This window comes from Astyanax mexicanus, chromosome 19 (genome assembly GCF_023375975.1).
Source record: "Astyanax mexicanus isolate ESR-SI-001 chromosome 19, AstMex3_surface, whole genome shotgun sequence".
NCBI classification, from domain to species: domain Eukaryota; kingdom Metazoa; phylum Chordata; class Actinopteri; order Characiformes; family Acestrorhamphidae; genus Astyanax; species Astyanax mexicanus.
Window position 1 is genome coordinate 30820185 of NC_064426.1, and position 14209 is coordinate 30834393.

Below are 14209 nucleotides of genomic sequence, written 5' to 3' on the forward strand. Positions count from 1 at the left end.
TCTAAAACACCCCCTATTACACACACACACACACACACACACAAACAAACACACACATACACCCAAAGCAACAGCATCTACCGCAACACTAACATCAATTCTCAATCCTATTACTCGGCCAGTCATAGTAACAGATTGCCGCTGACTGCTGCCTGTTGTGGAGTGTATGGAGTGTATTTTACAGCAACGGAGGAGGCGGCCTATAGACATTCACACAGAGAAAAAACGAGAATGCGCGCGAGACAGAGAAAACAGCAGCTTAAAGTAAAGTATTCTACTATATAATGCTTCCTACTAGGATTGGAAAATACTTTGACATGCCAAATTGAGAAATTGAGAAATTTAGTGTCCCATTACCTCTGCCATGGCACATGAAAGCTAAGAAACACTGCACTGACCTGTGGGATATGTGTGTGGGGTCTCCTGCATTGTATGCGGATGTAATTTCTACGAGACAATTCTAACCAGGCACCACCAGTCACAGTCATTACCACCATTATCACTGCACTGTCCACTGTGGGAAGTAATGTCTTCTAGACGTATTCCAGGTACACAAATGGTTAACAATGTTAAACACCCACACAAATACATAAATGGAATGTCCTATCAATCTGCACCCACTATCGCTCTGATAATTCACAGCAAAAATCCACAGTCATTTCCCAGAATCATATACAGCCTCTTTATCTCCCAGCAATAAAATAATTCAGGACTGAAAAGTGGATTCAAATAACAGTTCTGTCTAGAAGAAAGGTGCCAAGGTGCCAATAGAAAAATGGTGCCCCTTTTTTGTGGATGAAAATAGTAATATATTTCGTTTACATAAAAAACAAAACATCAAAACTTCATACTAGAATATCTGCTTCACCAGTGTATTTAAATAATTTTAACTCTTTTGATTTTAATCTCTTTTGTTTGTGTAGAAATGGTTTGGTTACGGCATGGATTAACAGTCAACAGAGTAGAAGGGGTGTGCCATATTGTACCGTATACAATAATATCACCAATATGTTTTTATATCGTTATTGCAAAATACCCTGAAATATCATCATATTATTATAGGGCCAGATGGGCCATCACGGCACTCTTCTCATTTCTCATGAAATAATATGTACTAGAGACAAATTATATATATATCTAGTATCATTAACCTTACTTTAATCCTGGACATATGGAGTGCATTATTAGTATTATGTAGGGGTGTCATGATTCTCTAAATCCTCGATTCGATTTTATTTCCTATTTTAGGGTCACGATTCGATTTTCTTTTTTTTTTACAGCAGAGAGGCCAATGCCAGTTTTAGATTAGTCAGTCATTGGTTTGATTCATCAAATTTACAATATCTTTATTTCAAAAGGTGGGCTTGATATAAGTGATGCAAAGTGATACAAGTGATCTGTAATACACCACATTATGAACTAATGGTCAAATTTTAATAATTTAATTAAGATATATATGTAAAGCCATCTAGTGGCTTTTTTGGTAGCAGCAGTGTGCACTATTAGAGCCAGCAATTAGAGCCATAACAAACTGAACTCTATCCTACTATAACAGTTAAACATGAAAAATAAGACTAAGACATTTTTTAGTCCCTGAGAATGACAAGTTTTTTCTTTAACAAAGATATATTACTAACTTTATCTGAGAGAAAGATGCTCCTTAAGGTACCAAACTATTAACATATTAACAAAACAACTGTTATTTTTATATTTTCAAGTTTTTCATCAAGGAGATGAGAACGCTTGCGTAGCTTAGAGGGAGGGATCGTCAATCCTCTTTTTGACTTCGAGGCTCGAGACCATTACATAATTTCGATCGATTTCGATTAAATATCAAAATCGAGACACCCCTAGTATCATGCCATGTTGGATGTTGGATTATTGACTTCTGTTACAAATCTGGTAAAATAAAAATCTCCATTAGAGGTGTGCCATTTCATTTCATATGCAATAATATTGTTATTGCAAAAATAACAATACATAATTTTAGGGACATATCACTCACCCCCACAACAGAGTACACTTTTTATATTTTACCATCTCAAACAACATAATCTGGAGCAGCTTGCTGACTCCAAAAGTGCAAGTGTCTAAGAAAAAAAAAAATATATATATATATATCATAATTAGTCATTTTGCCAAGCCCAACTTTATCCAAATTATGAGTCATGCTGAGGTAAGCTGGTATCATGAGGTTCTATTTCTGTCATATTGCTCACTTCTACTCTACAATGAATAAATAATAAATCCATAATTCCTGGTATTTTCTTATTTAGAAATACTTTTTCAAAAATTCTCTTTTTCTAACACAGATCGTGTAAAGTATCGCAAAGAATTGTCTTGCAATATATCGAGCAATTGTGATATCATCGTTATCGTAAGATGCCCTGTGGATCTCGAACCCTACTCTACACTATTCTAATCAGTCTAGTGTACTACAGCCTGAACGCTGTAACACATACGGCTGACCCCCTGACCCGTGCCGCATCTCATTAACTGCATCTGTGAGCACGAGGGAGACGAGGAAAGCCCTGCTGTGGTCTGTTAGAATGCACGGCTGCTGCAGTGTAATCAGGCGGACTGCAGAGCCTTCGGCTTTCTGGACGTAACGTAAGCAGCGGTGTCTGCTCGCTCCTCGGTGAGGCAGGGTTTACATAATACAGCACCACAGAAAAGCCAAATTCCCTGATAATGAAGCGCTCCAACAGCTTAGGTCTGCATCCAGACTCGGTTCCACTGTCCAAAGCACACTCTCTCATACACATGCACACAAACCTATCTACAAAATAATTAGTGATGGGACGATCCACTTTTTTCAGCTCCGATCCGATACCGATATAAAACTGCCAATCAGGGGTGCGCCATATCGTATCGTACGTGATAATATCGCCAAAAATTTTGAATATCGCGAACGATATTATACCCTGAAATATCCCATTTTATATTTATTAGAGACAGATTATATCTGTCCACTATCATTTATTTTACTTTAATCCTGGATATATAGAGATTTGAAATGCATGTCTAGTATCATGACATTCTGGATCACTGACTTCTTTTGCAAATCTGATAAAATTATTTTTATTAATATCACAGTTAGCCATATTATATTGCATGCAATAATAAAATTTGAAATATTTTTTCTAATTCAGTGTTTTGTCATATCGCCAAAAGTATTGTTATCGTGGAAATACCATGAAATATCGTGATATTATTTTAGAGCCATGTCGCCCACCCCTACTGCCAATACAGATACAAATACTGATACTTTTAGTTTATTATTAGTACTATGATTAATGTTAAATAATGAGGGTGAAACAGACCACACAGCCCTTGAAGAGTATACAAAAGTGCATTTAATGTACATTTATTCAAAGTCATTTATTTGACGACACACTTTATTTACAAATGCACAATAGCTTTCTTTAACGTGAATATCAGAATTTATTAAATATTTAAAAACATGTAAATAAAAAATGTAAATATTAAATATGTAAAATTTTAAATACAGGGCTCTAGACTAATTTTTTGCACTGGTTGCGCAGGAGACTTGGGGGGGCAGGAGTAAACACAAGGTAACTGCATGGACTCCATCCACATGGTTGGGCACGTGCTTTTAACGCACATGTCGAAAGCTGTGCACCTCAGTCCAGCACAGTTTTGCACAAATATTTCCAGTTACAGCTGAATTCACACTTTTATTTACCTTTTAAAAAGCCATTTAAATGCCTGATTAAAGGGCCGATTACTGTTGTTTTGCTGTTTTCCTCGGGTTTTGAATGCTCTGCGCTGATTTAGCTCTTGATCAATCCGGACACGAGACAGTGTGCAGGTGGGGGCGGGGCTGGTGACGTCATGGGCCCTGCATTGTTTAATATCACGATTTATATATTGCAGAAAAATAACATTTGCAATGTAATATTTTTCCAATATCCTGCAGCCCTAGTACACTGTCTTGTTCCTTGTAGAGAATTACTGTCAATAGCACATAACCCTAAACCTATTGGCACCATGCATAATGGCACGCGTGGGTTAAAGTGGATTAAAACAGCCCCAGCATTGAGATGTGGCACAATGGTTCTGTGTTCTCTGGAATGACAGTACTAGTGTCACACAGGACAAGATGGTAGGATCCAAACGCAGGTTAATAAATCCAATTCAGAAAAAAAAAAACAGGCAACCAAAACAGACAATGGCAAGTGCAAATATCAAAATAACAAAAAAAACGCTTCGAAATGCAGTATAGATACTATGAAGACGGCGCACCACTCTTCAGATGCGGCGTCCTTAAATAGTACAAACAATGAACCAGAGAAAAAACAGGTGAGCACAATTAGAACTGGGGAGAGAGTGACCTCCTATGTCTTGTACAATCATTACAAACACAATCAGATCCACACATCAATGTTCAAACATCTAGTAGGAGGTCTTCCCTGGACAGCAGAGAAAGTTACTCACCCAACACAAGCAGGACTAACATCAAGAAACATCAAGAGAGCAGCTGTCCCAACACTTTTGTCCCTATAGTGAATATTTCCAAGTATAATCCAGACCAAAAAGGTAATAAAAGCATGTCTACATGCCTGTGTATGAGTGTGCAGCTGTAAGCAAATATATGAATTATTTTTTTTCTTTATTTTTATTTTTTCATTTAAACTGTAATTCACTAGGCACGGACAATTCTGGCCAGACACCGCCACTCACGATCACTACCACTCACTGCTGTGCTGTCCACTGTTGGAGGTAATATTAGCCTTCTATGACACATTTTCAGTACATGTTACAATGTGGATCATGGAATGTAAGAACAATGGTGCTTCATCCAGTACTTTTGTGAGGAGTTTGGTTACAATGTCACTGAAGCTTTTGTCACTAAATGCAATCAAATCCTCACAGCAATGCTCCAAAACCTACTAGAGACAGTAAAGTTAGACCCTAACAAGAAAAGTGACGTTGGAGAGGAACTAGTATCATGTCCCATGACATTTGCCATGTCCTACGGAAGCTAAAGAACACCACAATGACTTGAGGGAAACTGTCTGTTCTCAAGGACAATTTAAGCCAGATGTCGCCGGTCACAATCATTACCAACCACTGCTGTGCTTTCCACTGTGAGTGGTAATATTAGTCCTCTATGACATATGTTTCTAGTGCACTATAATAAAAAAAATAAACAGATCTGTTCTTTATTTCATATTGAATGTCAATTCTGTGCCAAGATTATGCAGAGTTATTTGTTATTTTATTGACTAATAAATAGCCATTATTTGCATTTATATTGACAGGTTAATTTAGTGTATTTAGGTTCACAAAGTAAGTACTAAGGATGCACCAAATTTGATATTTATGGCCAAAACCAAACTAAATAAAATAGTCGACCAAAAGCTTTTTAAAGAAAAAGCAATTACAAAATTGCTTAAAATGCAATATTTATTGACCGCTAACATCATATAACATATACCAACAAAGCAAAGATTGTTTGGCATTAATGATTTGGTTACATTACAAATTACCCAATTTTTGATGCATCCCTAGTAAGCACAGCAACATTTAAGCCAATCATAAAGCCTCACCATGAGTCTCTCCCACATAATGAGGTATATATACAATATATATACAGTATCAATTCAACAATGATATCAGACTGGTATCTGGTATTGTATAATCTAATATAGAGGAAAGATTGTTATATAAAATTTATGTATCAGTATCATAACTGAACAAGTCAGATCAGAAGCAGAACCTAGCCCTTGCAGAGGCTACCCAAGTGAGTCACAACCTTAAAATCCATGGTGGTGGCAAGGCCCTGAGACAACAGTGACCCCCCTGGGGAGTAAACACCAATGGCATGAGGCCAAAATACAGACATATTACGCAAGAAAGATGACCACAGAGAGGAGAGGAAGTGAAAGGCAGGATCTTGACAGAAGCAAACTTAAATATCTTGCCTTTGAACCGTCACCACGGACTTCATTTATAATATAAAAGCATGAGGTTTGCTATATGACACTGCTATGTGGAAAGGCAAGCATATGGGCTCACAATGACATTCCACTGCACAGAAATACACACACATGCACACACACATTCAGACACATCACAGATTTCTTTCCCATGTATTAGAATACCACCATTCTTGAAATATATTGCTACTGAAAACATGGTTTAAGACAAGCTTATTATAATAGCTAGTTTACAATGGTCTGAGCTCATCTTAAATGGTGAAGCTGGTTGAAAACCATGCTGGTCATCCAAAAGAAAACATTCTCTATACTGGTGAGCTAGCTGGTTAATCAGCTCTTGATTTTGGTCATGCTTGGTCATTGTGATTGACTAGCATGATCTTGTTGATTATGCTGATTGACCTGCTTTGTTTTGTTAATTATGCTGATGAACTAGCATGGTCTTGTTGGTTATGATTTTTGACTAGCATGGTCTTACTGGTTATGATGATTGACTAGCATGGTCTTGTTGGTTATGCTAATTGATTGCTTGGTCTTTATGGTCATGCTTATCATGCTAACTGATCAGCTTGGTCTTGTTGGTTATCCTGATTGACCTGCTTAGTTTTGTTGGTAATGCTGGTTGACACGCATGGTTTTGTTGATTATGCTGATTGGTTATCTTGGTATTGTTGGTTATGCTGATTGATTTGCTTGGTCTTTCTGGTCATTCTCATCATGCATATTAGGCTTGCTGGGTCTTGTTTGTTATGCTGATTGACCTGCTTAGTTTTATTGGTTATGCTGATTGACTAGCATGGTCTTGTTGGTCATGCTGATTGATCAGGTTGGTCCTTGTTGGTCATTATGATTGACTAGCATGGCCTTGTTGGTTATGCTAATTGATTTGGTGGTCTTTTTGGTCATGCTTTTCATGCTAACTGACCTGCTTGGTCTTGTTGATTATGCTAATTGACTAGCTTGGTCTTTCTGGTCATACTGATCAACCACCTTGATCTGTTTTTTTGCTATGCTGGTTTGTTATCTTAAATCATGCTCATCATCCTGGTTAGTCTATCTGGTCGACTTGCATGGTCTTGCTGATCAACCAGCTTGGAGTTAGTGGCTATGCTGCTCAAGCAGATTGGTCTTGGTCAAGCTGGTCAACTAGTATAACCTTGGTGTTATGTATAAGTCTTGCTGGTCAGATTGATCATGCATGTATACCAGCTAATCCATCAACCTCAAGCAAAAACCATAGACTCATAGATCTCATGACTCACCTGAGTCAAAATGCGAGCTGAAGGCGAAACTGGGGTTGAGGAAAGCTGTAGACATGGCCACCACAAACACCGACGATGTCATCGTCCCTTTTTAAGGCGTTAAGGCTTTCGCGCACCGTCCTGCAATCTGTGCGCAACGAGCGAGCACTGGCGCGTGTTAAGGAAGCGAAGGACGCGGGAACGCGCTCAGATGCAACATTTTACCCCCTCCATTGCCAGCTCTTTTGGCATCCCGGTGTAGCGACGCATCAGCAGCGCTCGACTGACCGCGCGGATGCTGGAAAAGCCCTCCGTGCGCTTTGAAGCCCCGCGTCCATCACACTGCTGGTGCTGCGGCTCTTCTCCAGAGGCGCTCGAGCCTCAGTCAGCGCTATTCTGCTGCTGCTGCTGCCGCTTCTGCTGCTGCTGTTCCTGAACCTCTCTCTCCCCCCCTCCCCCCCCTGTTCCTGCACCAAGCCTCTGGCTGACATCCAATCAGTCCAACCAAAAATCAGACCCCCCCCCTCCACCACCACAATAAAACTTCCCCTCTCCAAAACCAGGAATTAGAGATTTACAGAGTCGCGCGCAAAAGAGTCTGCTACTGCATAGCCTATTTTCTCTTCCATGCGTTCTTAATTAATTAAGCTTCATAAGCAGGTTGTAAATACAGTGTGAACATGGAGCAGGTTATTTGGTAATGCATGCATTTTGGTGGATTTGGCGCTATCTGTCTGCAGAAGCTGGAACTGCTACATACTGATGAGAATAAAAAAACTAGAGATTTTAATTCCTCAATAAACTGAGAGACAGAGAGAGTGAGAGAGGAAATGTGATTGCACTGCAGTTCAGCAGTGTTGCTGTGTTGTTATAGGTGTTGGTTTATCTTTGAATAGTAGAGCTGTGACCACAAGATTTTGGAAAAAAAAAAAGAAAAAAAAAACTCTAATATGTGAATAACAAATATATGAAAGCCCATTCCTGCCACTCAAAAAAAAAAAAATCCAGCACATATATTTTATAATTATTTTGAAATGCCAAGCAGATATTTTAAGATGCTAAGTCGTTATTTTAAAATGCTACCCAGCTGGCATTTCAACGTTGAATAAACGTTAAATCAACGTTGATCAAGGAAGATGTTATGGTTGAATCAACGTTTAATCAACATTGATCTAGCAACGTTGTTTCAATGTCAGACGTTCAACCTTTAATAAAATATAGCTCACTAAAATTAGAAAATCCTATGGTTAACAAAGTGTTAACAATAAACCTACATCACTGTAGTAAATCTGAGTTTAAAGAAAGTTACTCAACACTACTAGTCTGATTCAATATCTGATCTCAAAAACACTAAAACAGTAAAATTATTAGAACATGAACATGATGTTAAATTAAAAGCAGTTACTGCAAATAGAAGTAAAACACTGATTCATTCCTCCAGCCAACCGTTTTTAGAAATTATATGGTGATGGAATGTAAAATGCTGATTCAAAAGGCAGAAGGTTGAGGACATTGTTGATTCAATGTTAAAATTTTAACGTTAGCACAACCATTGAACATTAAATGTTGATTCAAGTTGTTTCAACCTTGAAACAACAACACACATTACTTTAATTATATTTCAACCACATTTCAACGTTGAAGGTCGGTTGTGTGCCAGCTGGGTAAGTTGTTATTTTGAAGTCATTATTTTGGGATGCTAATTTGTTCTTTTGAGATGCTAAGTTGTTCTTTTGAGATATTATGTCATTATTTTGCGAAACCAAGTCACAATGCTGAGATATACTAAGGCCCCATTCACACGAATCCGGATATTTAAAAAAAAAAAAAAAGGAGGTTTTTGCCTGTGTTTTTAAAACATATCTACATCCACACAAGCAGCATCTTCAAAAATACCCTCGTCCACACGGAAACGCCACACCCCTCAAAAACGCTGAAATGGACAGGGATTCTCTAGACAGTTGGACGTTTTCTCTACTTCATTTTTAAAATTGTCCCACCAGGTAACGTTACTTGTTCCTGCAGACCTGGTCCAGAATCTTCGTTTGCGGTAAGGTGTAAGAGTTACATTCAATTAGGCTGTGAACACGTTATTAATCCACAAATCGCTGAGAGAACAGAACCAATCCAGGCGCTCTTCGTGGTTCAGACTTTACGCTCACGTAAATTACGGTCTTACATTGATTACAACACACCTGATCCAATTTACTCAACTAACTACTAGCTTAAATCAACTAATTATCTGCCCTCGCTGAGGCGAGCTGTGTGATTGCAGAGAGCTGTAACGGTTTGGAGAGACATGTCATCTGCTGGTGTTGATCCACTGTATTATATCAAGTCCAAAGTCAGTGCAGTTTTGTTTTACCAGAAAATCTTACAGCACTTCATGCTTCCCTCTGCTGACAACTTTTATGGAGATGTAGATTTCATTTTCCAGCAGGACTTAGCACACTGCCCACACTGGCAAAAGTATTAATTGTTCTTATATAATATTCTAGTTTTCTGATACACTGATTTTTTGGGTTTTCATTGGCTGTAAGCCAAAATCATCAACAATAAAAGTAATAAACGCTTAAAATAGATCACTCTGCCTGTAATAAATCTATATAATATATGAGTTTCACATTTTGAACTGAATTACTGAAATAAAGTGACTTTTTAAAGATATTCACGTTTTTTGAGATGGCCCTGTATATGAATAGTGGAATGCAAATAGATTTAGCACATAGAGTTGTGTCCAATAAAGTGTGAACATGAAGAAGGTTATTTGGTAATAAATACATTTTTGGTAGATTTGGCGCCATCTGTCAGCAGAAGCTTGGGGAGAGCTGATTGGCTGAGCTGTAGAGGCGAGGTGCAGATGATTGAACGTCACCGGAGGCAGTTTTATTACTTGACTGATTTGTATATAGTGAGTGTCCATGTACACGGAAACATCATCCTCATCTATAACACAGTTGAATCTGAGAGGGCACTGCAGAGGCAGAAATTACCACAATAAAAGCGTTTTTTTTAAGTTTAGGAAATGTTTCTTAAAAATGTAAGCAGAACTGGTGTGTTTCCAAACTCCAAAGGAACACATTTAATTTATTAATGAAATAAATATGGTTTAGGGTTTAGTGCCTCTTTAATCATAGTGGACATTCCTATTTGGCTCATCCACCTATGATCTGATCATTGCTCTCTGATAAAGGACAGATGAGTGACAGGACAGGGACACCTTAAGAGTTCAATCAGATTTCAGCTGGGGGCAATGCCCTATGCGGTCCCACCTGCTCATTGATGGTTTCTTCTGAAACTGGGGGTATTAAAAAGAGTTTATCCTGTTTTGTTGGAGTAACTTTTTCTACTGTACAGAGAAGATGGTTTTCTACTAAATTTTACATTTTAGAGTATTGTAAATTGTAAATTTACTAGCTTTAGTGAAATTATAAACTCTTGTGTTTTTTATTTTTTATTATTTTTATTAGAATCACTTTGCTGACATCAGCTGTTTATAATCACATTGTTATTTAGATTTTTTTGTTTGTGTTTAATGACAATTGAAATTAAATTGACCAAAAAAAACATGAAACATATTGGGTACAAACTGTCTGCAATCAAGTAACAGTCAAAGTAAATTAAGAAATAAGGAAACACGTTGTTGATTTGCATTTTCTATACTGTCTCAACTTTTTCTGATCTGTAAAAATATTAAAAATATTAAATAAATTACTTAATAGCTGTTTATAATAACAAATTGCACTGATTAATACAATTGTTTTTTTTTCTTATATTGTTTCTGTAGTGGATTAGTGATAAAGTGAATGTGAGAGGAGAGGCTGTAGGGGGCAGTGAAGGATCAGAGAGAGGAGCACTGACGTGGAGATTTCCCCAAGAGATGATTAGTGAACTGAATCAGTGTGAACCTCCTCTCTCACTCAGGATACACCTGCTGGAAGAACTCACAGCTTATTTTAGCCTTATGCAAATGAGTTGATGTAACTGAGTCATTTCAGAAAGGCAGATAAGCAAATCAAGTAAGTAAAGACGTTAACAAAAAAAAACCTTCTTATCTGAGTGAAGAAAAAAATATATATTTAATTCTGTGGATCTTTCATTACTTTAGACAAAGGTGTCAAAAGTACTCCCATTTATTACTCTGTAGGTAGTAGTATAGATACTAGGGTTTAAAATCCTTCAGTAGAAGTTGACGTTTCAACTCAAGCTTTTTATTTTATTATTTAAGTAAAAGTGTACAAGTACTGGTTTCAAAAATACTTAAAGTATAAATGTAAAAGTAATGTAAGGGGGAAAATGTCATTAAGGACAAAAGCTTAGGCTGTGCCACAGCATCCTATAGTGCACTAATTTTGAATATACTCTTTTAAAGTAACTTAATTCTATATTTTTTTGACCTCACCAAATCCCAATCTTCACTTTGCCTGACAGCCACCAAACTGCACGTACAGCATGTTTTGACAGGTCTCCAATTGCAGAAATGTCCATGTGCAGAAATGAATGAGGAGTGAGTCTCAGTGAGTTTCTGCACATGACTAAGCAATTGAGTTTCTTTGCCCAGACAGCCACCAGGGTTCATGGACTCGCCATTTACTCCCCAGAGTTTCATTTACCATACAGTCATCAAACTGTCTGTACTCTTCAACAATACCTAGCAACCAATTGGAACACCACTGGAACCACTGAGTAAACACCTGATACACCATTAGCAGCCAATCCTTTTACATAGCAACAGTGCATGTACCATATCAAGACCACACAGCTTTACCACAGCAAGCCCTCTGATCAAGCTTTCTGCTTTTCTCACACAGTGCAATGCATGCTTACATAGATTATCATCAGTATATGTTGCAGCACATAATACTATATGGATCATTGTCATAAAAATAATTTTTATCATATCCTGTAGGACATGATGAGAGTGTGTAGATGCTCCTATATGGTGAGTGTAGTTGAGTGACCCCTCCCTCTGCCCCCTCCTGTCTCTCTTATAGCTCATCCCTGCACTCTCTCCTTTATCTGCTCCTCAAGCTGCTCATCTCTTCACTCAGCACAGAGAGCATCACACACTGACAAGATGCTGCCAGCACTCTGCACTCTCTTCACTGCTCTCTCATGTAAGATCTCACAACACTGGAGCTCCTCAGCATTCACCTACATCTAATGTGAGCATCAACTAATGTAACATGATGCTGCTTTTATTGCAGGTGTCAGTGGTGTAACTGTGGTGACCCAGAATCCCCCTGATCTCACAGCGACCAAAGGAGAGACCACCACTATGGACTGTAACATGGGGAATGTTACTAATTTTCAATCTGTGTGGTATAAACAGGTTCCAGGAGGAGTTCCACAGTATGTGTTACAGAATCATCAAACCTGGAGTTCTATTAGATATGGATCTGGATTATCTGCTCCTAAATTCACATCAACATGTTCATCTTTATCTGATTGTACTTTGATCATCAGTAATGTGGAGGTAGGAGACTCTGCAGTGTATTACTGTATGACAAGGGGCAGCGTTGTTAAAGAGTTCGTATCACAGTGATTGAGATCATGACAAAAACCTCCTCACTGCTCACATTCACTTCTGCTTTCAGACAACAGTGGAAACACAACAACTCCAACAGAATCTCAGACTGTAAACTGTGAACTGAGTTGAATTGAATTAAAATGCATAAAATGTATTTATTTCATATATATATTTGTTGGTCTGACTGTGACTGATGCAAATAACTATATTAAATGTATTTACCAATTTATACTAGCATTTAGTCTTTAGTTTTTAATCTGTGTGATTACAGTGTTTTTCACCTATGCTCTGTCTTAAATCAGCTGAAAGATGTTTACTTGTGATATTGATGAGATTTTTGGCTGCATTTTTTATTAGTAAAGTGAGACATTCTCTGAACTCCAACATGACAATTTAATGCAATTTTTTATATACACCTGGCTTTCAATTATTTGTCACTACACGTGATGGTGACTCTTATAATTGTTTATATTTGCATTCAAAAACATCTTAAGAGTTAAAGCAGTGTTTCTAAATTTTATAAAAAGGGGAAATACTTAAATCTATTTGTCAGAAAAGAGTAAGTAGAGAACCTTTAAAGCAGGCACTACTAAAAATGCACAAATAGTTACTATGAATGTCACTTAATAATAATAAAAATAATAATAATAATCAGTGTATAATAAACATGCTCATGTGAGGCTGAGTGTACAATTGTAGCATAAATTTGGCAGTGTAAAGATGAGGCTTATGTTTAACCCTTACTGGTTCAATCACTGACCTAGGTGGGCATCCATATGTGCACTGGTTCCCAGTTGAGCTACTCAAACAAGCTCCACATGTGCATGTAATCTGGGCAGTTAAAATAGTGTTTTTAATGCTGATGGTTTTCATTCGCCTATAAGGAAAATAAATGGGCTTTTCAAAAACTCGCCTCCATCACATTCTGTGGTAAATAAATGTGTTCTGAACCCTGTATATTTTATTCTGTGTACTTTTTCCTCCTGAACATCACTGGATCCTCTGAATAATGAGATTGTTTAAGTGTAATAATGAGAAAAATGCTAGTTTTAAGATAATGCTACAGCCGAGTGAACTGACGTTCCAGCGCGGCTGCAGAGATCAGCAGGGGACTATTTTCGGCGCAACACCAGCGAACTCCGGGCGTGTATTTACAGCATATTAAACACAGCTGATTTCACTAATAAACTAACTGCCCTCACTGAGGAGAGCTGAGTGTTTCACAGCAGTAAATCACTTACCCAACAGCACAGTGTTACTCCAAAACAGCTTTAAACGCTGGAGCAAGTTTTCCATTGTAGCTGAGACGAGTGATAGAAGCTATCTTCAGCCTGATATTGGCATGGTCGGCTGTTTTACACGCTACCCTATCGGAATGGGCTCTAATTATACTGGTCCAACACCCCCTTGGTTATTCTGACAGACCAGCTCCACCAGCAACTTAAAATACATTATTTACTGTTGCTGGGACTACT

At 37.8% G+C, this 14209-nt stretch overlaps 1 protein-coding gene across 2 annotated transcripts in view; it reads right to left on the minus strand.

The window, feature by feature from the left end:
* The window catches only part of aatka (apoptosis-associated tyrosine kinase a), a 74024-nt gene extending 66414 nt beyond the window's left edge, over window positions 1-7610 (minus strand). For both annotated transcript variants that reach the window (XM_022673436.2, XM_022673430.2), the window contains exon 1: window positions 7226-7610. In XM_022673436.2, the coding sequence (XP_022529157.2) occupies window positions 7226-7307 (82 nt within the window). In that variant the 5' untranslated portion in view covers window positions 7308-7610. The remainder of the gene's footprint in view (window positions 1-7225) is intronic.
* Window positions 7611-14209: the final 6599 nt, after the last annotated feature.